We start from the raw sequence: 25614 nt of genomic DNA on the forward strand, positions 1-25614 counted from the left end.
TGAATGACACCCCTCCAATAGATAAGTTAACACTAAAAAAATGGAATACATTCCATTTCCTTTGCAGTTTTAAACCTGGAATCTGTTACTGCTGTTTCCCACTTTTCCATAACATGTGCTGGATGTCTAAGCATATGGAAATGAAACCTGCGAACAGCTAAAGGTGCTCCAGGGCTTTGTGGATCATTGACACAAGAGACTTCCAGGGACTCCTGTGATGAAAAGATGTTTGGAGTTTCCTATTTTTCCTTTTGTACTCAATCAGGATGTTACTCAAATTGATACCCTCTTTCTGGAGCTCACCTCAATTATTCCTTAGAAAATTCCCTCTAAACACCCACAGCTCTTTGTGGTGTTTCCACTGGGAGATCACAGTGCACTCACATAGATGTCACTCTACCTACAGAATACACTCAGGATGAGCTAGAACAGTGCAGATGAAGGCACGTACTTCTCTAAATGGGAACAACTCCATGGTTTTACTGAACCCAAATATGAAAATAATAATTCACAGGAAAGTATGCTCTGATAAACTTGCCATACATAAAAATTTATTCCAACTGTTGAACAGTACAGAAAACAAAAGAAGGCAGCTATACCCACCACCCCAAAATAGGACCTTTCTCTAAGAAAGGAACAATATATACAATGGATTAGGCATTTCCAGGATGGCAATGCAAAGCCAGTAAGAAAATTCCAACAAACAAAAACTATCATTTTTCAATGGTCCCTTAACACAGAACAATTAAAACATTATTAAAAAAATTAAAGAGAAAATATTATTAACTGATTTAAGGAAAAAGTACTCTAAGATGAAAGATGACTTGCAAAATTATCTCACCTCAATATTCATTTCTGAAAGTAATTAATAGAAATCTAGAATCCATTGTTGCAGTTTAAGAGGCTTGCTAAGCACAATATATTTACAACTTTTATAACAACTCTTTCATGTTGAAAGTTTTCTAGAATATTATACAAATTAATTTCCATCAAGCTTTCTCACATGACTTACATTTATATTTCTTTTTGGTGGGGATTTCACATAGAAGGATGTCGGCCAACTGAAATCTTTCCCATGGTATCTACATTCAAGAGGTTTTTGTCAAGTGAATCCTTCCATCCCTCAGAAAGAACTCAGATGACAAAAGGCTTTCCTACATTCTTTACATTTATATGGTTTTTCCTCTAGTGTCATTCTTGCATATCCTCAAAAGTTTTCATGAGAAATAAAGGCTTTCAGATTTTCCTGACATTCACAGGGTTTCTCTCCAGTATGAGTTCTTTCATGTAGTTGAAGAGAACTGGAAGAAATGAATGCTTTATTGCATTTTTTACATTTATAGGGTTTCTCTCCAGAGTGAGTTCTTTCATGTCTTTGAAATGATCTGGGAGAAATGAATGCTTTCTCACATTCCTTACAATTATAAGGTCCATCTCCAGTGTGAAAGATCATGTGCGATCGAAGACTTGAGGGAGCAGTAAAGATTCTCCCACATTCCTTACATTTATAGGGTTTCTCTCCAGTATGAATTCTTTCATGTATTTGAAGAGACCTGGAGGAAGTGAAGGCTTTACTGCATTTTTTACATTCATAGGGTTTGTCTCCAGGATGAGTTCCTTCATGTCTTCGAAGAGAACTGAGTCTACTGAACGCCTTACTGCATTGTTTACATTCATAGGGTTTCTCCCCAGTGTGATTTCTTTCATGTATTTGGAGAGCTTGAAGAGAAATAAAAGCCTTACTACATTCCTTACATACATGGGATGTTCTCTCTGTGTGAGTTCTTTGGTGTATTTTTAAGTTAGTGTACAAACTGAAGGCTTTCCCACATTCTTTACATTCATAGGGTTTCTCTCCAGTGTGACTTCTTTCATGTATTCGGAATGAACTGGGATAAATGAATACTTTGTCACATTTCTTGCATTTATAAGGTCCATCTCCAGTGTGAGTGACCATGTGTAATCGAAGGTTTGTGAGAGCAATAAAGGCTTTCCCACATTCCTTACATTCAAAGGGTTTCTCTCCAGTGTGGTGTCTCTCATGTGTTTGAAGAGTACTAAGACAACTAAATGCTTTACTACATTTTTTACATTCATATGGTTTCTCTCCAGTATGATTTCTTTCATGTATTTGGAAACCTTTAACAGAACTGAAGGCTTTCCTACATTCTTTACATTCATAGGGTTTCTCTCCAGTGTGCCTCTTTTCATGTTTTTGCAACGCACTGGGAGAAATGAATACTTTCTCACATTCCTTACATTTATAAGGTCCATCTCCAGTGTGAAAGATCATGTGTGACTGAAGACTTGAAAGAGATGTAAAGGCTTTCCCACATTCTTTACATACGTAGGGTTTCTCTCCAGTATGAATTCTTTCATGTATTTGAAGATAACTGGAAGACCTGAAGGCTTTACTGCATTTTTTACATTCATAGTGTTTCTCTCCAGTATGAGTTCCTTCATGTCTTTGAAGAGAACTGAATCTACTGAAGGCTTTACTGCATTTTTTACATTCATAAGGTTTCTCTCCAGTATGAGTTCTTTCATGTCTTTGAAGAACACTGGGAAAAGTGAAGGCTTTCCCACATTCCTTACATTTATATGGCTTCTCTCCATATTTTTGATAGTCATGTGTGTGTTCAGTGTGACATCTAACATGCCTACTAAGGGATGAATGATGCCCGAAGACTTTTCCACATGCACTGCATTTGCATGGTTTTGCTGCAGTAGTTTTCTTGTTCAGATTGAGATTTGGAATACGGCTGAAGTTTTCTCCACATTCACCGCCCTCTTCACTTTCACAGTCTCTCTCTACCATGTGATTTCTGTAAAAATGAGGAGCAAATTATTAATGATTTCTTTATAATGTTATTATATTTGTTATATTTATTATGATTTATAGGAAAAGTTTAGGTTTTCCATCTTATCTGAATTCTTTGAAATTGAATACACTGAACGCTTTGCAAGAGGCCTTCACCCTTCCTATTATCCAAACAGTGATACTCCTATATAGGGTTTATTAATACTTTGTCCAAGTGAATTATTTTCTAAAAGCTGAACCTCTATATTACATTTCAGAAGGTATGTTTTATGAACATTTTCTAAGAATAGCTAAACCTGAAGCAAAGGTTATTTGTTTTCTTTCTTTCTTTCTAAAATTTCATACTTACCAGGATTCTCACCTGAGACACTGCTTTCTATTGTGAGTGTGACTTACCTTAGCTTGCTCTCCTGGTTTTTGTACTGATCTTCAATACGAAGAATTTCCCTTGTTCGTCCTGAAATGCAGACTGAAAAGGTGACACCAAAGATATTAGTAATGATAGAAAAATTCTCAGATTCTAAGTCCATAATGAGCCATGACCTTTCTAATTTATTTACCAACATCCCCTCCTTTCCACATTCTACATCTTCAAACAATGTTGATGGGTGAGAAACACTTGTTTTCTAATTGACAAAGTGAAGAAATATCCTCATTCTTACCTATTGATTCAAGGTTCTTGAAGGTTTCCCACATCACTTCTCTGTAGAGTTTCTTCTGTGAAGAATCCAGTAAAGCCCACTCCTCTGGGGTGAAGCTCACAGCCACATCCTCAATGGCTACTGAGTCCTAAAATATCAGAAATACGTGCAGAGAAGGCTGAATAAGACTGACAGCACTGGAGATCTATATTCCATTTGTAGGAAGGTTACGTATGATTCTGTCATCGCTAAATATTTATTCTATTTTGTGATCATCAAAAACTCACTGCTTTTCTGTACATACTTCCTTATCAATTTAACAGCATCCTCAACACCACAAAATGGAAATTATTTACACATTTTTACTGTTATCACATTACATCATATTTCTGTGTAACAGCAGGGTCCAGAGTATCTTGGGAAATGACAGAAATGTCATACAGATGAAACAAGTATCATTTTAAGACTAATGATTCCTTATGAGAAAAATTCCTTCATCTTCTTCCTTCTTACCCACAAGTTACAGCAGTTCATAAGGCAGAGGATAAAATGTGCATGAGATTTCAATGGATAATGACATAGTGAAGAAGTGGAAGCTTTTTTGTCTACTCCCATCACCAAACAGAAAGTCCAGGAGACCTGTAGAAATCAAACTTTTAACAAAGCACAGCTGGCCACATTGTTTTAAGTACTCCAGGAAATCATTACAAGTAAGTAAGCAGATGCAGCTGGCTGAATGTAAATATTCTTGTGGGGAAGTATCACTTTTAATTTGAGTAAAATTTATCATAGACTCAGTTCTTTTCTCTACATGATTAGATGGGGCTAGAACATTATTTGGAACTTAGAGCTCAGAAACAAGGAAGAAGGCATGACAACTTAGACCATAAGATCTCTATACTCATGTGCCTCAAGGCTACTTCCAACCAATTTTTAGAACACATAGTGAGATAATAATGTGCCATAAGAGCTCTTTCCAGTCAGTTGCTAACAATGTACCCTGGGCGTTGCCGCCCTTGAGGAACAGGTTAAGAGCTGCAGATTGCATGGGAGTTCACTGACGTCCACAAAGCTTTGATGGTCAATTTGCCCATGATTATAAAAAATGTGAAGGATTGATTAGTGTTTTCCTCCAAAAAAAGAATCTCCATTCCTGAACTTCAAGAGGAAGTGTTTCCCATTCAGCCACTCTAGATGACGCCCTGCCAACTTCTGATCCTGCACTTAAGGAACTTAGAAGCTCTCATTCTTGATCTCACGAGAAGAAAAATGAACAAACTAGAAATAAACAACTCTTCTTAGATGCATGAGAGGCTTCAGGTCCTAGGGCAAACCAGTGTCTCCAAAATTAGGGAAAAGGAAAAAAATGGCATTTTGGACTATGTCTCAGATATTCTGTTTTCATCAAGGCCTGTACTAAACATAAAACCTATTTCAACGAGAGTCCAATGCAAGAACAAAAAGAAGACAATTTCCATGAAATTTATGACAACTCTCTTTAACAGAAAGTTTCAAATATACATAATGGGAATATCTGAAGTAAAAGGAAGACAGAAAGAAACAGAAGAAAGAAGTGAAGTATTAATCACCAAAATATCCTAAAATTAATGAGAGCTGGTAACTGCACATCCAGGAAGCTCAGAGGACACTAAACATGATAAATTACAAAAGGGCACGACCAAGAATATCATATTCAAAATAGAGAAAAATTAAAGACCGAGAATATATTGAGAAACACCAGAGAAGAAACACACTTTACGTATAAAGAAACAGATTTGAAATAAATTGGAGTTCTTCAAAAACCATGCAGGCAAGAACAGGGTAGAGCGAAATATTTAAAGTTTTGAAAATAAAAAAAAGTCTCCTAGAATTCTCTGTCAAGCAAAATTATCCTTCAAAAACAAAGGAGAAATAAGGATTTTATGAGAGAAAAATTGAGGAAATTTGTCATGAGTACATCTACATTGAATGAAATTTTCAAAAACTTAGAAAGAATGTAAATAATAAAGGTAGAGGATTAGAAAAAGAAAAAAATTAAAGTAAAATATCATTTATATTTCTTATAATTAATGTAACAGATGACTTTAAAATAATATTAGCAACAATATATTTGGTAATGCGAACCTTATGTACAAGTGATATAAATGATAGCAATGTGACAAGGGACATGGATGGGGAAATTGGGAAGAATGTGTTATGAGGTACTTGCACACAGAGAAGTGGTATACTATTATCTGGGAGAGAAGGTGGGTTACTTATAAATGTATGCTGAATACTCAAGGGCAATCATCAAAAAATTCCTTTCTAAAATGTGTGATATGTTAAGAGAGGAGAAAAAAACAATCAGAGAAAATGCTCAATTTCAACAGGAGAAGGTAGAAAAAAGATGGAAGACAAAAAGAAACAAAAATCAAGGGCAAAAAATAGAAAACACTAAAAAATTGGGTAAATATTAATCCAGCTATATCAATAACAATTTTAGTCATCAATAGTCTCAATACAACTGAAACATACAGTAACATCAGATTTCAAAAACCACAATTATATCTTGTCTACAAGAAACCCCACTTAAAAATAAAGACATAGATAGATGAAAGGTAAAGGGATGGAGAAAATTATACCATACCAATGCTGATCAAAAGAAATCTGCCCTGGGTATACAAATTATAGACGATGTGGATTCCAAACCAAGGAAAATTCAGAGATGGAGAGAGGCATCTATCAGTAGATAGAGGGGTCTATTCTCCCGGAAGGCACAGCAACCCTTAGTGTGTACATGCATAACAAGAGAGGGGCAAAACACATGAGGCAAGAACAGATAGAATACAAGGAGAAATAGATGAATCCAGTAGTATAGATGTAGAACTCAACACCTTCTGATCACGGATTATAAATTCCAGGAGGCAGGAAAAGAGGAAGACAGAGGTGACCCGAACAGCACTGTGGAACAACTGAATTTCACTGTAATCTATGGAATACTCACACACAACAGCAGAATATACACTTTTCTCAAGTTCACGTGGAAGATTCAGCAAGATAAACCACACTGTGGGATATAAAGCACACCTTAACAAATCAGAAAGAACAGAAATCATACAAAAGATGCTCTCACACCACCTAGACATTCATCTAGAACTCAATAACAACACGATAGCTGGAAAAACCCCATATATGTGGAGATTCAACAACACACTACTAAATAATACATAGGATCAACAAAGAAGTCTCAAGAAAAATAAAACCTCATTTTGAACAAAATGAAATAAAAACACAACATACCAAAGGTTCCTGGATGCAGCAAAAACAGTGCCTAGGGGGAAATTTATGTCATGGAACAAATATACTGGAAAACCAAAGATCCATAAACAATAATGTAAACATCTACCTTAGGAAACAAGAAAATCAACAGCAAATTAAACCCAAAGTAACGACAAAAAAGAAATAATAAAAATTAGAAAATAAATTAATATCATTGTGGAAATCACCAGAGAAAATTAAAACAAAAAAAGTCTGTTTTTTTGACAGACTAATAAAATTGATAAGCCTCTAGTCAAGATAAAGAAAAAAGGGAAGATGGAAATCACTAATATCAGAAAGGAAAGGAGGGGAAAATGAAAATAAAAAAGGATTTGATAAAATACAACATCCACTTATGATAAAAAAACAACTAATAGCGGGGAACTTCTACTTAAGAAAGAACATCTTTATGAACCCTGTAGCTAAATGTATAACATCTGATCCATATGGCATGATTGTCTCTGTGAAACCTCTGAAAGAATTTACAACACATCCTGGAATTAATGAGCGTATAGCAAGGTTGAAGGATATGTGAGTGAATTCATTTCCTTAGAGACACACACAAATAGAGTCAACCGATCTTTGACAAAGAAGGGAAGGCAATTCAAATGGAAAAGAAAGTCTTCTAAACAGACAGTGGTGGAAATGGATATCCACATACAAACACACAAAACAAATGTAGACACAGGCCTTACATCTTTCACAAAAATTAAGTCAAAACTCATCACAGATCTAAATGTAAAATGCCAAAGGAATACACTCCTGGAAGATAACAGCAGAGAAAATCTAGATGACACTGGGTTTGGAGATGACTTTTTAGATACAAAATCAAAAAGGAAGGTCCACAAAAGAAAAAAACAAAAAATTTACTTCATTAAAATGAAAAACTCCTGCTCTGAGAAAGAGTGTTAAGAGAATAAAAACATAATTTACAGAATAAGAGAAAATCTTCGTAAAACATCAGAAAAATGAGTGGTATTTGAAATGTCCAAAGAACTCTTAAAATTCAACACTCAGAAGACAAACAACCCAATTTAAAAACAGGGAAAAAAATCTGATCAGACAGCTCACCGAAGACCATACATAGATGGGAAGAAAGCAATATGAAAACATGCTCCTCTTCAAATGTCATTGGGAAATTGCAAATAAAACAACGAGGTATCATTAAAATCTTATTAAATGGGTTAAAACTCAAAACACTCACAACACCAAATATTGGTGAAGATGCAAAGCTACAGGTAATCCTCATTCATTGCTGGTGGAAATGGAAATGAAATTTCGTATGCCACAGCGGAAAACGGGGGGTTTCTCTCAAAACAAAATACATTGCTGGTACAGAGAGTAAGATCCAGCAGTATGGTTCCTTGGTATTCTTCCAAATAAGTTGAAACTTTATGTTCACACAAAACTGACATATGAGTGTTTATAGGTACTTTATTCATAATTGGCAAGAGAGAGAATTTTAAACAAGATGTCCTTCAAGTGTTGAATAGAGAATCAGTGGTGCCTCCATACAATGAAATACTGTTCAGTGATAAAAGAAATGAGGTATCAAGCCATGAAAACACATGGAGGCACCTTAAAAGCATACTGCTAAGGGAAAGAAGCCAATGTGACAAGGCTATGCAGTGTATGATTCCAAGTATATGACATTCTGGAAAAGACAAAAGCATGAGCCAGTAGAAAGACCTTTGGTTGTGAAGGGTTTGGAGGTTGGAGGGAGGGATGACTCAACAGGTGGAGCACAGGGGAGTTTCATGGAAGCGAAACTACACTCCATGATACAGAAACGATGGGTCCACGTTATTATACATTTGCCAAAACCCACACGTTGTACAACACAGAATCAATGCTAATGTGCACTGTGCACTGTAACGCATCAATATGGTTTGGAAATTGTAACTAATGTACCACAGTAATACAAAATGTGAAAAATAGTGCAAACTGTGTGGATGCAGAGAGAAGGGTTATTGTGGGAACTCTCTGTAAATTCTGGTCAATTTTTTCTGTAAACAACTGCTCTAAAAGAACTGAAGTCTTTCCAAAACAAGATGAAGACAGATGCATTACAATTCACCCCTGATAAGTGAAACAGGACATCTGTCATTCAACTGATCTCAACAAGCCAGTCTGGTGCTCTATGAGCCTGAGACCCATGAGGGAGGGGAAACTTCCATCGAATGCCTTTTTGGGGAGCACAGCACTGTATCCTCTGAGAAGCACCATGGTCACTATCAGTAGTGTCAGAACTCCAAGGTGGATGACAAGTGTCCTGGTGAGTCCTTGTATTGTAGACCTAGTAATGTACAGACAAGTGTTTCCTGGATTTCTATATTGGGTATCTCTGAGTCAAGAGATTCCTATAGTTCTTTTACCACAAACAGGCATCTCTCAGACAACCAACCAAGAGGTTATGAACATATGCAGATGAGGCCAATTTTTGGCCAGTAGTTAGATGACTGCCTGATGTTTGGTTAGCTCTTGCGACACCTGGGTTTAGTTCTTCATCTGGGATGTCCCAATTATGGGTTAAAGAGCAGCAACTCTCCACTGAGCTCCATCATGTATGAAGGTGTATTGTTGTCCTCAAAGTCCATGCACTCCCCAGTGCTGTGCATTCAGGTAATCCCACGGAACTACCCCGGGAACCAAGGTGTCTGGGAGATGGCTGACCTCCTCCATCACCCTCACGGCTTTTAACAACTGAAGAAAGGCCCTGCCCCTCCTGCAGGTGGCATAATCTGCAGGGCCAAGGTTAGCCTCTATCATATTATGAGGCTGTCCCCAGGGCCAAAGACATAATAGGCACCTCGGTAGAGGGTCACATGCTCAGTTCTTATGAGAGCCTCTATTTTCAAGAGATCTCATTACCTGGTGATAATAGCAGCTCTAATGACATATAGTGTGGGACGTGGGGCAGTTATTTGCATCAGAAGCCTATGGACAACTTAAGGTCCTCCTCTGAGAGCCTCACATCACTGCCGTCAGGGTCAGAGGCCTCCTCCATGACAAGTGGTTGCTTTATAGAGTGTAAGGAACCCAGGCCTAAGTTGGTTTTGAACTAATCCCTTTGTTGTGCCAAACTCAGACTCTGGGTGTCCTCCATTCTCACCCAGAGGGTCAGGATCTTTCTGGTAATAGATGTGGGGGCAGCAGCAGAGTTATTTAGGGGAACTGGTGAGCCCTCTGCAATCTTGCCACCTACTGGCTGCATTTTCCTGTCTCTTCTTTCTCTCTAAAACAATTGCTCTTTAACCAGTGACCACCTGATGGGCTCAGCTCATTCACAGGGTATGATCATCCTTGAAGCCCCAGACTCCTTGTACTGACAAAGTGACTCCAGCCTCAGTCTCACCTTCATTCTAAACACATAGATACTTTCCAGCAAAGACATAACCCAGGACCACGTTAAGGAGGGCTCCATCCCCAGACTCCTGCTCCCACGGGAACTTAAACTGCCAGCTCAGAGTCCTCTGTATATAGAACCCAGGCTTGGTGGGGTCAACAATGCCACACAGGGCAGCACAGCGCCCAGGAGGAGCTGCCCAGCAAGCAGCAGCCCACAGTACAGGAGCCTCCAGGCTTTCTTCATCAGCCTGTCCAGGGAAGAAGGCCCAGGAGGAAAGGGAGGGGGAGGCTTACATTTTCCGTGGTCAAACAGCAAATCTGTGAACCCTGGCTACTCATTACAAGAAAAAATGGCTAAGAAAAATAGGCATTCATACTGGCTTGTTTTTATATAAAGAAACACTAACAGGATGGTGAAGCAGTGAGCAAAACGGGTCACGTGAGGGAGGCTGGAGCAAGAACAGAGGAGCAGGGCAGGACGCGCAGGCGGGGAGTTAGTTCCTCAATTAGGAATTTTTTTAATCTCATGCATTATTTATTTAAAATAAAGAGAGAAATTTATATACACATATCTTCCTATGGTTGATTATTATTTTTAATTAACTTCTGCTTTTTAAAATTAACTTTTCTACATAAGAAACCACTCCAAGATATAATCCTTTAAAAACTAATATAAAACTGCAGAAAATAAAAACATTACAACCCCTTTCTAACTTATAGGACAAGGGGCATGATAGTTTGTCCCTCCACTATATTTACACTGGGGATATTTTCAGGAAGGAGCAGCATATTATATTACAGCAGGGGCTTGCAATTAAGCACTGAAATAAACTAGGAATTCCAAAGATTTACCTAAGCTTTTACCTGTTTCTTCAGATCAATGAAAAGAGAAATCTAAGTACTTTTCCTCACATCCATTAAAACAGGAATTCATTTTCCTTAGGAATAATACAGCCTTTTATTCTTTTTATTTCTTTTAATTACTTTATTGAAGTCATAGTGGTTTATAACTGTGAAATTTCAAGTGTAAGTTATTATTTATCAGTTGCTGTACAGACTGCACTGTGCTAACCACCAATAATCTAATTTTTATCCATCACCATATATTTGTGCCCATTGTCCATGTATTTGTTTATCTTCCACATGAGTGAAATCATGTAGTGTTTGTCTTTCACTTATTTCACTTAATATATCTCAAGGTCCATCCGTGAAGTCTCAAGTGGCACAATTTTGTCAGTTCCTAAAATGGCTGGAGACATCCTCACTGCTATAAATGCACCCAAAAAACCTACTTATCATGAATTGTCCCTTTGCTTTTCTATCGTGGGCTCAGTGAGGGGACCAAAGGTGAGCATCTCCTCGCTCAGCCCCCATGTCCCCTGCTCCAGGCTCCTTGGGAAACATCAGCTCTGCTGTGGACTCACATTCCTACAGACCTCACTCCGTCCTCCCACGGTGGCTCCACCTTCTTCACTGAACACTTTCTCCTCAGGATCAGTGTCCAATTTGTGCCCTTGAGATTTTAATTTATGGAAGTGACTAAGTGACAACATAGACTGTTCAATGACATTGAAAAATTTTGTTAGTTACACTTCTCTAGATAAGGAGCACACCGTGCCAGGCAGGTGACAGGGGCTGCATCAGGGTTGCTCAGGAGGCAGGATCAGGAGTGGGACACAAACCTAGGCCACAGCGTTCATTTGGGTCCCACAGGAAATGTGAGTCAGGGCAGAGTGAGCAGCTCAGGACTGGCTGCTTTGAACAATCCCAGCAGCCTCTGGGGCCTAGGGACGGTCCTCAGTCATCTGGCACCTGGCCCTGGGTGGGTTTAGGGCAGGGAATACTGTCTGGTGTGTGAGAGGCAGACAGGAGGTCTGTAGGGACAGGGCACTGGATCGGGCGGTATGCACGAGAGGCCTGCTCCAGACAAGCTGTCCACCGCCAATGTGGAATGAGGTGCCCCTGGGAGGGGCAGGGTCTCCCTATGTCTGAGAGGCCCCCCAAGATGTTAAAACATCTTAAGAGACAGAAAATAAAACACATGACTGATACAATCAGAAAGAAGACAAGGATTTGTCTGCTCACGTCAGTTCATTTCAACATGGTGAGGGAGGAGCTACCAGGGCAGTTAGGCACCAAATGACATAACAGCGTTCCAGATTTTAAGGACATACACACACAGCCCCCCAGACAGACAAAATCACACAGGCTTCCTCACTGGACACACATGTGCACACACCCACACACAGACACCCAAAGTTACAGATCCTCAGAGATAAAAGCCCAGAGACACACAGCCCAGGCCCTGAGAGGGAGAGTCAGGGCCCGCGATGGCTGCAGTGATCACTGTGTTCCAGACCCTCACGCTGCTATGATCCCTTCCAGAAATGCGCCCCTCACCACCTGCCCCTTCCTCACTTTGCTTTCCCAGTGGAAGTTCAGTGCGGACAACAAAGGTCTGTGTGTCCTCACCCAGCCACTGTATCCTCCACTGCAGTCTCTGAGGTCTGAGACCCAACACTCCGTGAGGTCTCACCTGCTCAAAAACCTCACAAGGGTCCTTACCAAGGCCTTGATCACTGCCCTCCCTGGAATGTTCACTCGTTGGGGTGGAGGCCTTGGGACCTCAGACCCCAGTTCTCTCAGCCACAGAGACATCACCTTGTGGATTCAGGAAAGTACTAGAAGTTGTTGCAAGAGCACATTGAGATGTGGCCTGGCTCATTTCTGCCTCTTCCCTTCAAGAAACAGTGGGCATGGTGTCCAACAAAGTAGGGGGCAACACCAGCGCACTTCAGGAAAGATGTAAATCCCCACCATTTGTGCCACATCTTTCGGCGTGGGATCCAAGTGAAGGGAGGGGGGCCCCCAACTGCAGAAAGTCTGGCCGAGATCACCATTCCCCACAGGCCTCAGGGCTGGAACTAATGAGGATGAGTCCTGTTCCCAAAAACAGAAAGCACCAGCCTTGGTGGGTGGGCTCCAAACTCTGGGGGCAGGTTCTGAGGTGAGGGAGCCGGGCATGGTCAGCACATGAGCCACTGAAACCACAGGGTGGAACGTGCCAGAGATCTCAGGAGAGTGATTTAGGTACAGCTGGGCACCTGAGGGACTCCCAGAGCTCGGACAAGGCAGGACATCACTTTGACATTATTGGTGGTATTGAGACTATACAAGAGTGAAACTGTGCTTGTTGGTGCAGAGGGGATGTGTATGTGACAGTGGGGAGTACTGTTCCAGGGGCCTGTGCCTCATGACATGGGTTCTGGGTTCTGCCATTGCCTCACTTCACAGTCACCTGGGGTTGCAAATGTGAAAACAAATACAGGAAATCTCATTTAAAATGGAGTCAGGAAGCCCTGAAGGGGGAGATCTTATGCACTGATATTCACCACACCTTGCAGGCCTCAAACGAAAGAAGTGAACCTCCCTTTCCCCAGCAAGAGGAAGCTTACTTTATAGACCTCAGCAGGAGGATGCAGAATTTCTCCTTGCCCAGCAACAGCCCAGCCAATGAGAAGCCACCACACTCAGCCACTCTCACCATGCTGAACTCTCATTCTCCTTCAATGGACTGCTGTTCCAAACAGCCCCTCCCAGCTTCCTCCTGTCCTCTATGAAAACAAGCCCATCTGTTCTGTTCTCCCTACCTGCCTATGATTCACCACAGTTTGCATGTCCTGAATTGTACCTCCTCTGCTATTCCCGAATAAACTCATTTTACTTGTAGAATAACTGGCTCTTTCAGCTTTAAGGTCAACACCACAGAGAACATTTGCGGAGTGGGACAGGTGTTGCATTTAAACATGTTCCCAGCAAGGAGGCACAGAGTAGGCTTGAGATGGGAAACTCAAGAGCTGGAAACGGCCTCAAGACCCGCTCTGGGAAGACATGAGGTTGATGCCCAAGGGTTAGATGAGGATGTACCCAGGCAGATCCTATGTGTGGAGACGTGTCAGATGCACCTTTATGTTTCAGACCACCGCATTCCCAGGATATGACCTGAGAAACCGGGTGTCAACTCAAAGATGGAGGCCAGGAGCCCTATCACTTTCTCACCAGTTATGTGAATGACACCAGGGCAGATGTAGCCCTAGAGGGAGCTTTCTAACTTCAGACTGGGCATCAGGAACAGTCTATAGTGGCCTATGTCCTTCTTCCCCAGTCCTTCCTCTTTTTCTGAAGAAGGAACCCAAGGTGGTGCAAGGAAGTGCGGCACACATAGCAAGCAAAGCTCAGGAGAGTTTAACATTCTCCTAGTATGTGAAAACATTTTTGTGTTGTTTTCTATTAATTGTTTTCATATATACACATACTATTTTAAGAGTAGTTGTGAGATTTCACACATGTATACTTATACCACCATCAGGATGGAGAACACTCCATCACCACAAAGGAATAGTCTCGTGGTGCCCCTTTGTACTGAACCCTCTCATGCTTAAGAATTGATCTGTTTAGGTTCCTATACCTTTGCTTTTTCCAGAATGTCATATAAGTAGAACACCATGTTGTCTTATGAGTCCTACTTGGAAACTCTGATGCCATATTTGGAAAACGGTATAATTATATAACCTTGTGCTGTTGTGAGTTTGAAGTTTTTTACATTGCCCAGGACAGGGCACACATTATGCCTTCAAAACTAAGAGATTCCACTATTATGAGCTATGTGAATTTGGGCAAGACCCCATGCTTAACATTCTTCGTTTGCATCAGGGGAGAAAGGATGGGGACAGGGGTCAAATGAGATACATAGCTATAAAAATACTACACTGCTAAGAAAACACAAATGAACACTAAAAAAGGAACAATTTTGGATTTTTGTTGTTGCTTAATAAAACAAAAGCTGGCATGTTTTACCCTGTCTTCTAAAACATCTCCTGGAAATGTAAACATATGGAAATGATTCCTGAAAATAGCAAAAATGGGCTTTGGGGGCTTTGTGAATCATTGAAACAAAAACCTCCCAGCTACTCCTCTTATAGAAAGGCATAGAAAATTTCCCAGTTTGAGGATGACAAATTCACCTCCTTTCCCAGCACATAGGACATTACTCAAAATGATACTGTGTGTCTGTCTACAGCTCGCCTCAGTTATTGCTTGGATCATTACCCTCTAAACACTCATAGCTCTTTTTAGCACTGTGACCAGACATCATATTGAACTTGCATATATGTCACTCTACTCATAGGAAAACGTAGGATGGGCTACCACTGTGCAGATGACCAGAACCCTTCCTGAAAACAGGAGAAACTCAAAGGTTTCATGGGGTTCAAATTGTGTCACCCAGTATGAATTGCAGCAAAATGATATGCTGTATCAAAAGGCAATTCAATCCATAGGTTATGTTAAACAGAAACATAAATATCACAAATATCCATGGGCCAAAGCAATTGGAAGTGTCAATTTGCAGATGACCATGTGTCTGGATCATGATCAAATAGCACATGTAGGGAAACGTTTAACTATGGCTAAAATGATGATGAACTATGTCTATCTCTTTATCTTTATGGGGAACCATTGCTTTTAATCCCAGAAATGCAGGACTTCCGGTATTGCTGTCCATTGTTTACATCTACACCTGAGCAGTTCCTCTCACAGTGTTTAAAATGTATTGGATGGTAGGAAAACAATGATCAATGATGAAATGGGTGACCTCCTTCAAAACGACCTGGCAGGAGAATGAGCACAGGGAAGACCACCCCCTCCTGTAGGTAGGATATCCCAGAGGGCCCAGGTTTGGCTCCATCCTTTCTCCAGGGGGTCTCAGTAGCCATGCTGAGCTCTTAGAGTGCTGCTTCTAAGTCCCAAGGCAAAGTGGGTTGCTGGATAGAAGGTCACAGCTCAGGGCCATCTACTTTCAGAATAACTTCATAAGTAGAGGTCACTGCGGCTCTAATGGCATATACAGTGTAGGGCCTACGGCAGGTTCTTGCACCAGAAGCTTATGGACAACTTAAGGCCACAATAGGGACCCCAGGAGGCATGACAGAGGGTCACTGAGGCCTTCATAGTGAAGGAGTCTCTGAGAGAACTAACAGGAGTGTTGGTTGTATGACAATTTGGAGAGAGTCTCCACACTTTCATGGTAGGGTGCCCATTCTAGGTGGGAAATTTGCAAGTAACAGCACAAATGGGCTCAAGTAAAATTTGTATATAATAAGTATGTTACCTCTGGAACAAAAGAACCTAGTAGATGTGGTTGCTTAGAGGAACAATACCTATTTCTTCATGGTGTCAGAGAAGGACTGAGTCTCACATCATCAAATGATTTCCAGAAATTTAACCAAGTTGTCAGGGCCTCACATTATATGAATGGCAACATGCCATCCAGTTTTCGTGACCTCCCTTTTTCAATATTTGTATGTTCTGAATGTCCTCAGAGGAGATGTCATTAATGTAATGTCATACCTGTGTTCTTGCAGAAAGCAGGATGCAGTTCAGATCCCTCCTGCAATGACTGTGGGAGGGCACAGGTGTGGAAGATCCATGAGAATAACCCAGTAAAGGGGCATCCTGTCCCTTCAGAGGGGAAGGCCAAGTGCAGCTGAGAGGCTGTGGACACAGGACTGGACAGAACAGACTTAGCCAGACCTGTGAGAGCAGGATATTTATCAATTGCTGATTGGCTGTGGTCAGTAATTTCCACACTGTGGGGACTGGGGACAGAGGTCTGTGTGGTGCAAACACAGCCTCGAGTTGAGGTAAACCACTCTGAGGGGTCATCCATTCTTTCCAGGTTTAATAATAGGACAAACTGGGCTGTAAAATAAGCACTAACCCTTCACTAACTAGATTTTCTTTTTCTTAAAGATTGGTCCTCCGCTAACATCTGTCGCCAATCTATTTTTTTTCTTCTTTTCCTCAAAGCCCCCCAGAATATAGTTGTATATTCTAGTTGTAGGTCCTTCTAGTTGTGCTATGTGGGATGCCACCTCAGCATGGCCTGATGAGCAATGGTAGGTCCATGCCCAGGATCCGAACCAATGAAACCCTGGGCCCCTGAGGTGGAACGTGTGAACTTAACCACTCGGCATGGGGCTGGCCCCAACTAACTAGGTTTTCTATACAGTTTTCAATCCTTCAAGGCCCTGTGTAATTTATATTGGGCCATATTAACTACTTTCTTTTGGGGGTAAGGTCACTGGAGTCCCAATTTGTCAAGCCAACTTATAAGTGGCAAAGACTTCATTTCATTGTGATTCTTGATCATTCATTCAGAGCTTCCCAGCTCACTATGGGATATTTTAGGACAATGGGTCTTAAGACCATGGAGAATTCAGGTGAGACCATAGTTCTGATGGCTAAAGATGAAATATTTCTATTTGTCCTCTATATCATATTCATTAATACCCCTAAGATCATCAGGGGCCCCTTCCTTAAATTTAGTGGGATCCCAGGTATAACTGTCATTTGACACCTAGTGTTGATTAACTGCTTGAAGGTTTCTGAATTGGTGCATCACATCAGAGAGCAAAATTCATTCAGAACCTAGGGTGTAGAGGCCCAAAAGCCACTCAGTGTACACTTATCTGTTTTGCTATGTAAATTCTTTCAGTTTATTCTGGATTTCCAACTAGGTCAAATTGTGGACCCTGTTTCAGTATTTTATCTCTTGTTTCCTTCCTCCTAATCTTTCCTGTTTTGTTTCCTTCGTCATGAGAAAAACCAGGGGAAGGATTGTCTCTCTACCCGGGTATATATAAATTTTTTCCCACCCAAGAGCCTCAAAGCAGTGCCATCAGGGTTAGGAGCATCCCCCGTGACAACCGGTTGCTTTATAAGGTTTAAACTCTGGGCTTAAGTCAGGTTCGAACTAATACCTTGTGCCAGAGAGGTGCCATGAGTGTGTCCCCTCTAACCCTGAAGGTCAGGATCTTTGCGGCAGTAGAGGCAGGGGCAGCAGCAGAGGTACTGAAGGGGCCTGGGGAGCCCTCTGGTGTTAGGAGTGTGGACTCAGCCTGCCACCTGCTGCCTGCCTTTCCCCCTCTTTTTTTTAAATGACAGCCCTCTCAGAAGTGACCCATCTCCTGCACAGGGTATAGTCCCTGTCTGCTACCCCCATCCCTGGGTATGTCAGGCCCACAAGCATCTGTCACAGACTCACCCTAACACACAGGTAAATCCCAGCAAAGACACTGACCCAGGACTCATTAAAGGAGGCCCCAATCCCATAGCTCTGCTCCCAAATGCTTATAAAGTCTTGAAACTGCCAACTCTGTTCAGCTGAACCTAGAAGTGAGCTTGGTGGGTCAACAATGCAACAAGGGGCAGCACAGCTCACAGCACAGGCTCCCCAGCAAACAGCAGCCCACAGTGCATGCCGCCACCAGGCAGCAGACCAGGGGAGCAAGTCAGAGCAAGAGAAGACAGACCCACAGGTGGAAGTCAAGTTTGAAAATGCTGCTCAGGGCGCCAGCTGTTATGGCCACCTGCAGAGTGGTGGTTCCCTTGTTGAGACTGATGCCAGCGTAGAACACACAGCCCCCCACACACAGGGTAGGAAGAGGCTTAGGACTCACATAATAGAGGTCTGAGGAGAGGGCAGGGCCGGCCTCTCACGCAGCTCCGACAGGGCTCAGACAGCAAAGAATGGAGCCTGGCCTGGGGGTGGGGCCGGGGCAAGAGCTCTGCACACAGGCAGGGGCTGGGGTGGTGGGAATCTCCTGCCTGCTCTAGAGGAGAGAGCACCCAGGCTTCTCCTCAGCTTGTCCAGGTGGGGGCACGAGGGGAACAGGGTGGGTGAGGCTTAAGCTGTGAGCAGTCACCCAAAATGTGGAGTCTGACTGCTCATTATGAGGACAAAGTGTGTAAGAAGAACATGCATTCTCAATTGGATTATATAAGCACTAACAGGATCTCAAGAAATGATCAAAACTGTGTATTTGGGGGTGGCTGGAGTAACAGCGCTGGAGGGGACCAGGATATGGCAGTGAGTCTTCTTAAGTTAGATTTTGCTGTCTTACAGATTTATTTCAAATAAACAAAGATATTTATAGTCTTTAATTTTAACTCATACCTAAGAAACCATTCTAAGATTTAACTCCTTTACACACTACCAGTTACAAAAGTGTAAACCATAGAAAACAAAATTTTTGGACCTCTTTTTACTAAAAGGATATGTAACATCCTAGTTTGTCCTTCTCCTATATCTCACACTGGGAGTATTTTCAGGACTAAGTAGCATGTTATAACACAATCAGGGATTGAGTTTAAAGTCTTAAATATATTCGATTTTCGAAGATTTACATAAGCTTTCAGAAGTTTTCCTCACATCAATTCAAATAGAATTTCAATTATTTTAGCCTTTTAAATTTCTGGAGTCTGTAGAGGCATGCACATAGAAAAGCTGACCTAAAACTGGAAAATATTCTTGCTTTCCTCACATCCTCTCTCTCATCAATTCGCAGTCTCAGGGCCCATGTGCTGAGGGAAACTAGAGCCAAAGGGCTGCCCTAGTCCATTGATAAAGGAATCCAAAGGGAAGAAACACAAATACTGGAATCAGCTCAGATGAGCAGCCTGCTTCCCACAGGACAGAAGGAAAGCCACACTCAGAAGGTCCCGTGTTCCTGACTCTCCTGGTGGAGACAGAGCCCTGGAGGGGGTCAGTCCCTGGAGAAGGAGGGGAGGGCACCTGAGCAGCCACAGGAAGGAGCTCTGGGAGCCCCACACACCCTCCTCTCCCCAGGGAACAGTGCACATGCTCCCTCTCTCAGGCTCCATTCTCACAGTGAGGAAACTCAGCTGGATCCAGTTTAAGGTTCTGACTCAGATGGACCCCCCAGATTAATGGGCCCTAATCCAGGACCCAGAGCTCCTGACTCTCACAGACTTTCTCAGTGTAAACAAATTACTCTGAGTGCACCTACACTGTGGATGCAAAACTCCAGTTATGTCTAGAAACAGGCCCAAGAGGACCACAGTGACAACCTCAGAAAGGGCGTCACTCCCCACCCCGTGAGCACGTACACCTCCAGCTTTCCAGGGCTCTGCAGCTCCTCTCAGGATAAAGGCTCCTTCCATGGGGGTGTGAGCAGTAGGACACCTGCAGGGGAGGCTCCCCAGGAAGAACAGCTGGGCCTTCAAGGCCTTCCCTCTGCAGGCTCAAGGGGGCCTCAGCTTAGAGACTCTGCTCTCAGGCCTCTGCCCCCACTGGAATTTTTTGGACCATCACTGATATTTTAAATACACAAACCCAGTGTTTGAACAATCCAGCTAAAACACTCAAACCAGTCTTTATGTGGAAATAAGGGAACAAAATTATATGGCACTTGGCTGACTCAACAGGAAACCCCACAAGAACATGTTGCATTTTGCGGAAAAAAGATGTTAATATAGTATTATTTCTATGACAAGAAATTTTTAATAAAAGATTAATCCTACTTGAACACTTTAGGTCTGCAAGTCTAAGCCCTGGAAATCCATTTGAACTCACCCAAAATGAAAGCACAGCACAACCAGAGGCACTCACAACTAGAATATACAACTATGTACTGGGGGGCTTTGGGGAGAAGAAGAAGAAAAAAAGAGAATACTGGCAACAGATGTTAGCTCAGGAGCCAATTTAAAAAAAAAATAAAGAATTGCTGATGCTGATTAAAAAAAAAGAAACAGAAGTCAGAATATTACTACCCACAATGGGAGGAAAAAAAGGAAAGAAGAATTTAGTACATGCAATGTAAAACTGGAATATTTTATTTTTTCCCAAATTCACCTCTTTCTTGCCTCTTTGGAAATATTTTACACTGTTTTTCAAACCATATTGATTACATAAATTTTTATTCATTGAAAAATTGAGACGAAAATAAATTCATTGTCATTTAAAGGAGACCAACTCAGGTAGGGACAGTGCTGACATGACAGATCATCCAGGAAACTTTCTCAAGAGGAACCTGCACCCAGAGGACTTCCCACAGGATGTCTGTGCCCAGGAAGATCCTGGGGGAGACGCACGAGGATTTCATGCAACGTACTTCCAGGCGGTTATAGGCTGCTTTTCTCTCATGTAAAGTATCCACACACACGAAATAAATCTCTTAAAAACAGCCATCCCTTGACCGTGACAAAATGATAAACAATTAAATGTTGGATCTGTTTCAAATCTGCCGAGGACTAACAGTTGATAATAATGCTGTGAATCGGAGGCAGAAACGTGGCATTTAGGAATGTAGGGAGAGACTGAGAATTCAGGCATTTGTTGTCAGCCCTGGGAAGACCTAGACTGGGGGGACAGGGTCGTGGATTGAGACCCTGCTCCCCAAACATATGGAAAATTCAGAAGAAAACGGTTGCCCCTTGGGAGAAAGGAAGCACTGGGGACCCACAGACCGCAGCCCCTCCGCGCACGGACCCGGAGACCGAGGCCCGACTGTCCTGCGGACCCTCCCGCGGGCCCCGCACCATCTGGGACACACGGGGCTGCGGGCGCACAGCGGCCCAGAGACGCTCCGGCCCCGGTCGCCGCTCTCAGGGACCACAGGACGCCCGGGGCCCGGCTGCCGGCCCCGTCCCCACACTGCGGCCGGAGGGGCCCGAGGGCCGAGCGGCGCCACCGCGGACTCGGGGCAGCAGACCCCGGAGGGGACCGCGGGAGGCCGGGCCCGCCCGGCCGCTTCCCACCAGCCCCTCCTCCCGCTCCTCACCCCGGGGCCGCACACTCACCATTTCTAGGGCTCCTGGGTCCCCTGAGTCCTTCCTACGACCCCCACGGCCAGTGCAGGTCACAGGGTGACAGGGGCTGCTGCAGAGCCACCAGGGACCGTTAACGGCAGGAGCGGGAAGGGAAGTCCACGTTGCACCAGACACGCCTCCCCCAAATCCTGACTCTGGGCCCGAACTCTCACCATTTCTAGGTTTCCTGGGTCCCCTGGCGTCCCTCCTATGACTCCCGCGGTCGGTGCAGGTCACAACTCAACACAACAGGCGACACAGCCAGGTAGAGCCTTTAATGGCGGGGAGACTCGGTGCCCAGCGTAGCTGGAGCGTCAGCAACTTCCGGGTGGTTGGAGCTTCGCCCCACCCACCTGCTCTGGCGCCGCCTCTGATTGGACAGTTCGCGAGACTCGCCCCCTTGTGTGTCCGTGACGCCCCCTGAGGTTAGGTGTCTGAGCAGAAAGCCAACCAGAAGTTATGCTATGCAGGGACATTTGCTTTGAAAGGTATTGTTGGGAGGCGACTTGTGCAACTGAGATCTTTCTCTATAAACACACACAACAGAAACTCATCTCACCGTATGCAATAATTAGTCTCTCTCCATGTTGATCTTTGTTGACAGCTGGAGTCTGACAGTTTTGCCAGATACGCACACAGGCACAGACACTGTGACCAGGGAACTAGGCAAAGAAAGAGTACAGAGGATCTTATCAAAACTATTATCCGTTGAGTGTTTTGCAGACAGAAAGTTTCAGGAAGAGCCTAACCACAGAAGGTTCCCACAAGCGAGCTAGCTGAAGCCAGTTCTAGCCGCCTCAAACTGCACTGTCCCTATTATAATGTCAATAACATTTTAAATTCTTCTCCTCTGAGAGGGACCAAGCGACCATTTCTAGATTATGCAATATACATAGTACCGTGTGTACATCTATGCATGAGGCTTAAAGGAACATGACTGTTAGGCAATAAACCCTGATCTCCTGCCTTTTCCTTAACTGAATATTCATGGACTGCACTAAGACTTAATAAAGGGACCCGCTTAAACCCTTGTTTGGGGAGACACTGCTTTGGCAGACATCCCTGGTGTTCTCCATTGCTTGTGCAAGTAATAAACCTTTCTTCACCTACTTCTGCCTTGGTTGTGCTTTTCTGCTCTGCTCTGGTCAAGAGGCAAACCCATTAGTTTTGGTAAAATACCAGGGGTGCATTAGGTGGGCATCCTTACAGCTCTTCAGTCAGATTCAGCATAAGAGCATTGAGAGCCAAAACAATCCCTCATTTCAGAAGAAAAGTGACTTCTGGGTACTCAGAATGGTTAACTTTAGAAAGTGTTTCTCACACGAAAATACTTGTATCCCATGGAAAATATAAGCAAAGACTCTTTCTCACTCATGGTTAAACCACTCTCCATGGTCGTGATCTACCCCCTACCTGTGGTTACGCTATTTAATCCACCTATAAAGACACTTATCAGAAGTCTGGGTTTTCTCTGGCTAATCATCTCCCTGATAGGTGAGTCTATGATACCAGAGAATAACGTTCATTCTGACAATGTTGGAATCACTCCGTGACATGCATCCTCTCCATATAGTCTGCACAGATACTATTTCTGACCATTTCCTGTCCCTATTCCCTGAGGAAGTACCCACCTTTGATGTCATCTGAGTCAAACAGCCCCACCCAAGTCCATCTGAACTTCAGCAATTACTCCACCACACCCAGGAACAGAAGCATCCCGGGAGGCCATCTGACAGAGGGAAACTGAGGGACAGAGCCAAAGAACCATGAGTGATCTCAGTGAAAACAGGAAAGAAGCACCCAGTTTACAACCAGTGGTCATGATACAAGGGGGAACACTGCTGGGCAGTAGCATCATCCGTCAGTCTCCCATCCAATGTAGGAAGAAAAGTTCTGTGGATATTCAGCCTCAAGCATTGAGAGATGGAGAAGATATTTCCATTTTGTTATCTGTTTTTCATCTTCCCTGTAAGAATGAATTGGAAAACAGTCAAGAAGCAAGTTTCCTGGAAATCACTCTCATTTCCTAAGTTAGGAAGGCCTGTTTTATTGGTTTTAACTCCTAATTCCTCATCTCCACCTCAAATAAAGGACACACCATACAAACAACGTGCTTTCAAATGGGAAGATGCTTAAGTCTGGCTCTCCTCTCACACTGTGGAGCCTCAGAAACATGGTACTGAGGAAACTACATTTCATCACTGCCCTTCCCCATGCTACTTTCATTTGCACCGGTGGGAATTGTACAGTTCCAGTAGAAGGCCACATCTGGGCAGAAAATAGGGATGTGCTTCCTGCGCTGATGAATTGCTAAATTGTTCTGCTTCTCACAGTTAGCAATAGGGACAGTCTACCTCTATGTGCAGTCACATCGTGGTGCTCTCAAGGGTCCTTTAGTCACTGTGTTTGGCACCGTAGACATGATATCTTAAGGCTGTGGTAGGTAAGATCTCGTGTTTCCTGTTAATCTCCATCATGGCAAACATGAGGGTCAGAATATACTTAGAGTGCTGGAGCATCCACCTGCACTGAGGGAAGCCCATGAGAGCTCAACTCATGCTACGACATGGTCTTCTAAGCCAAACAAACAGCTCCACTTAAGAAGTTCAGTGAATTCTTTGTACATATGAAGAAGGATATTTTTCCCATGACCTTGCAATATGCTTCTAATGGAATGAGTTACCCAAGGTTCAGGAAGCGGCTCTTAGCTCTGAATAAAAACAAGGAAGCAATAATCTTTCTTCTGCTGGGAATCATGAAGAATCTTTAAATGGCAGAACATCAAGATATATGTTTCCTCTTTAAAAAAATATTTTCTCTTCATGGTCTGATTGAAATGTTGACATGGTTTTGGAGGGAGTACTGGGAGGAAGAATCAACCAAATTGTTCTATCTAGTGGGGAAGGCATAAATTACCAAAAACTAATCAGCACGGCATTTATTTAGTGAAGATTTCAAAGTATGGGAAAGTAACCACCCACAGAAGAAATGAAAATAGTCATCACAGAACTTTATTAAAAGCATTGGTTCTCAGTGGATTTACAGGCCAGGTGCAACCTTACATGTCAAGGAACCATTGGGTCATCTGCAGTGTAAAATGTTGTAGATTCCACAGAGAGAATTCTGCTTTCTAAGTCGTTATGAAGATGATGATGACAATGACAGTGAGAATAGTAGCAGGAGTGCTGACACAGATAATAAAGGCACTTTAGGGAGGCTTACTGAGTGTGAGGGACGGCACTCAGCACCACAGGTGGACTGGCTCATTCCTTTTCATCTGCGCAGACTTCTAACAGGGAAGCGCTAGCATGATCCTGTTTGATAAGAGAGGAAACCGAGACTTAGGGGAGCTGAGTGACGGCTGTGACTTTACACAGGCAGTCAGGAGGGGGCTCGGATTCATCACCAGGCTGCCTGACTCAGACCAAGCTTTGCCTCTGAGCATTCTTTACCTCATCTTATGAAATTAGGGATAAATGTTCATTGACAAGGATGGACTTCTTTGTGCAAATCAGAAAAAAATTTTATTCTTCCCTGCTAGCCATATTAAAATCACCACTATGGAGTAGATGGCCCTTGCCCTTGTTTGAAATCTGAAGGATGCCACAGTATTTTTAGTCACTTTTTTGTTGTTGTTTGCTAGGGAGATTGGCCCTGAGTTAACACCTGTCACCTACCTACCTCTTTTTGCTTGAGGAAGATTGTCACTCAGCTAACATCTGTGCCAATCTTCCTCGATTTTAGAGCGGATGCTGCCACAGTGTGGCTTGACAAGTGGTACTAGGTCTGCACCTGGGATCTGAATCTGTGAACCCCAGGCCACTGAAGCAGAACATG

The 25614-nt window shown here is 42.8% G+C and overlaps 1 protein-coding gene across 4 annotated transcripts; it reads right to left on the reverse strand.

Annotated features, from left to right (window-relative positions):
• Window positions 1–423: 423 nt before the first annotated feature.
• On the reverse strand, window positions 424–25092 carry LOC106824403 (zinc finger protein 709-like). 4 transcript variants are annotated; one of them, XM_044751813.2, is made up of 5 exons: window positions 21951–22133; window positions 21769–21847; window positions 3484–3610; window positions 3218–3290; window positions 431–2825 (listed from the first exon to the last, which is right to left on the reverse strand). In XM_044751813.2, the coding sequence occupies exons 2-5, from the start codon at window positions 21769–21771 to the stop codon at window positions 1208–1210; spliced, it is 1821 nt and encodes a 606-aa protein (XP_044607748.1). In that variant the 5' UTR covers window positions 21772–21847; window positions 21951–22133; the 3' UTR covers window positions 431–1207. The 4 variants fall into 4 exon arrangements, with proteins under 4 accessions (XP_070348232.1, XP_044607748.1, XP_070348231.1 ...); XM_070492130.1 differs by lacking the exons at window positions 21769–21847; window positions 21951–22133 and adding exons at window positions 22337–23743; window positions 25000–25092 and having other exon boundaries at window positions 432–2825; XM_070492131.1 differs by having other exon boundaries at window positions 424–2825; window positions 21769–22011.
• Between the last annotated feature and the right edge of the window lie 522 nt (window positions 25093–25614).

The sequence above is a fragment of the Equus asinus genome, chromosome 20 (assembly GCF_041296235.1).
Source record: "Equus asinus isolate D_3611 breed Donkey chromosome 20, EquAss-T2T_v2, whole genome shotgun sequence".
NCBI classification, from domain to species: domain Eukaryota; kingdom Metazoa; phylum Chordata; class Mammalia; order Perissodactyla; family Equidae; genus Equus; species Equus asinus.

What these genes read in the sequence shown, in the direction of transcription:
- LOC106824403 (XM_070492131.1), bottom strand. An exon ending in CAAGAACCTTGAATCAATAG is followed by an intron (nt 3,291 to 3,483) that starts GTAAGAATGAGG and finishes TCACCTTTTCAG; the next exon opens with TCTGCATTTCAGGACGAACA. An exon ending in AACCAGGAGAGCAAGCTAAG is followed by an intron (nt 2,826 to 3,217) that starts GTAAGTCACACT and finishes TCATTTTTACAG; the next exon opens with AAATCACATGGTAGAGAGAG.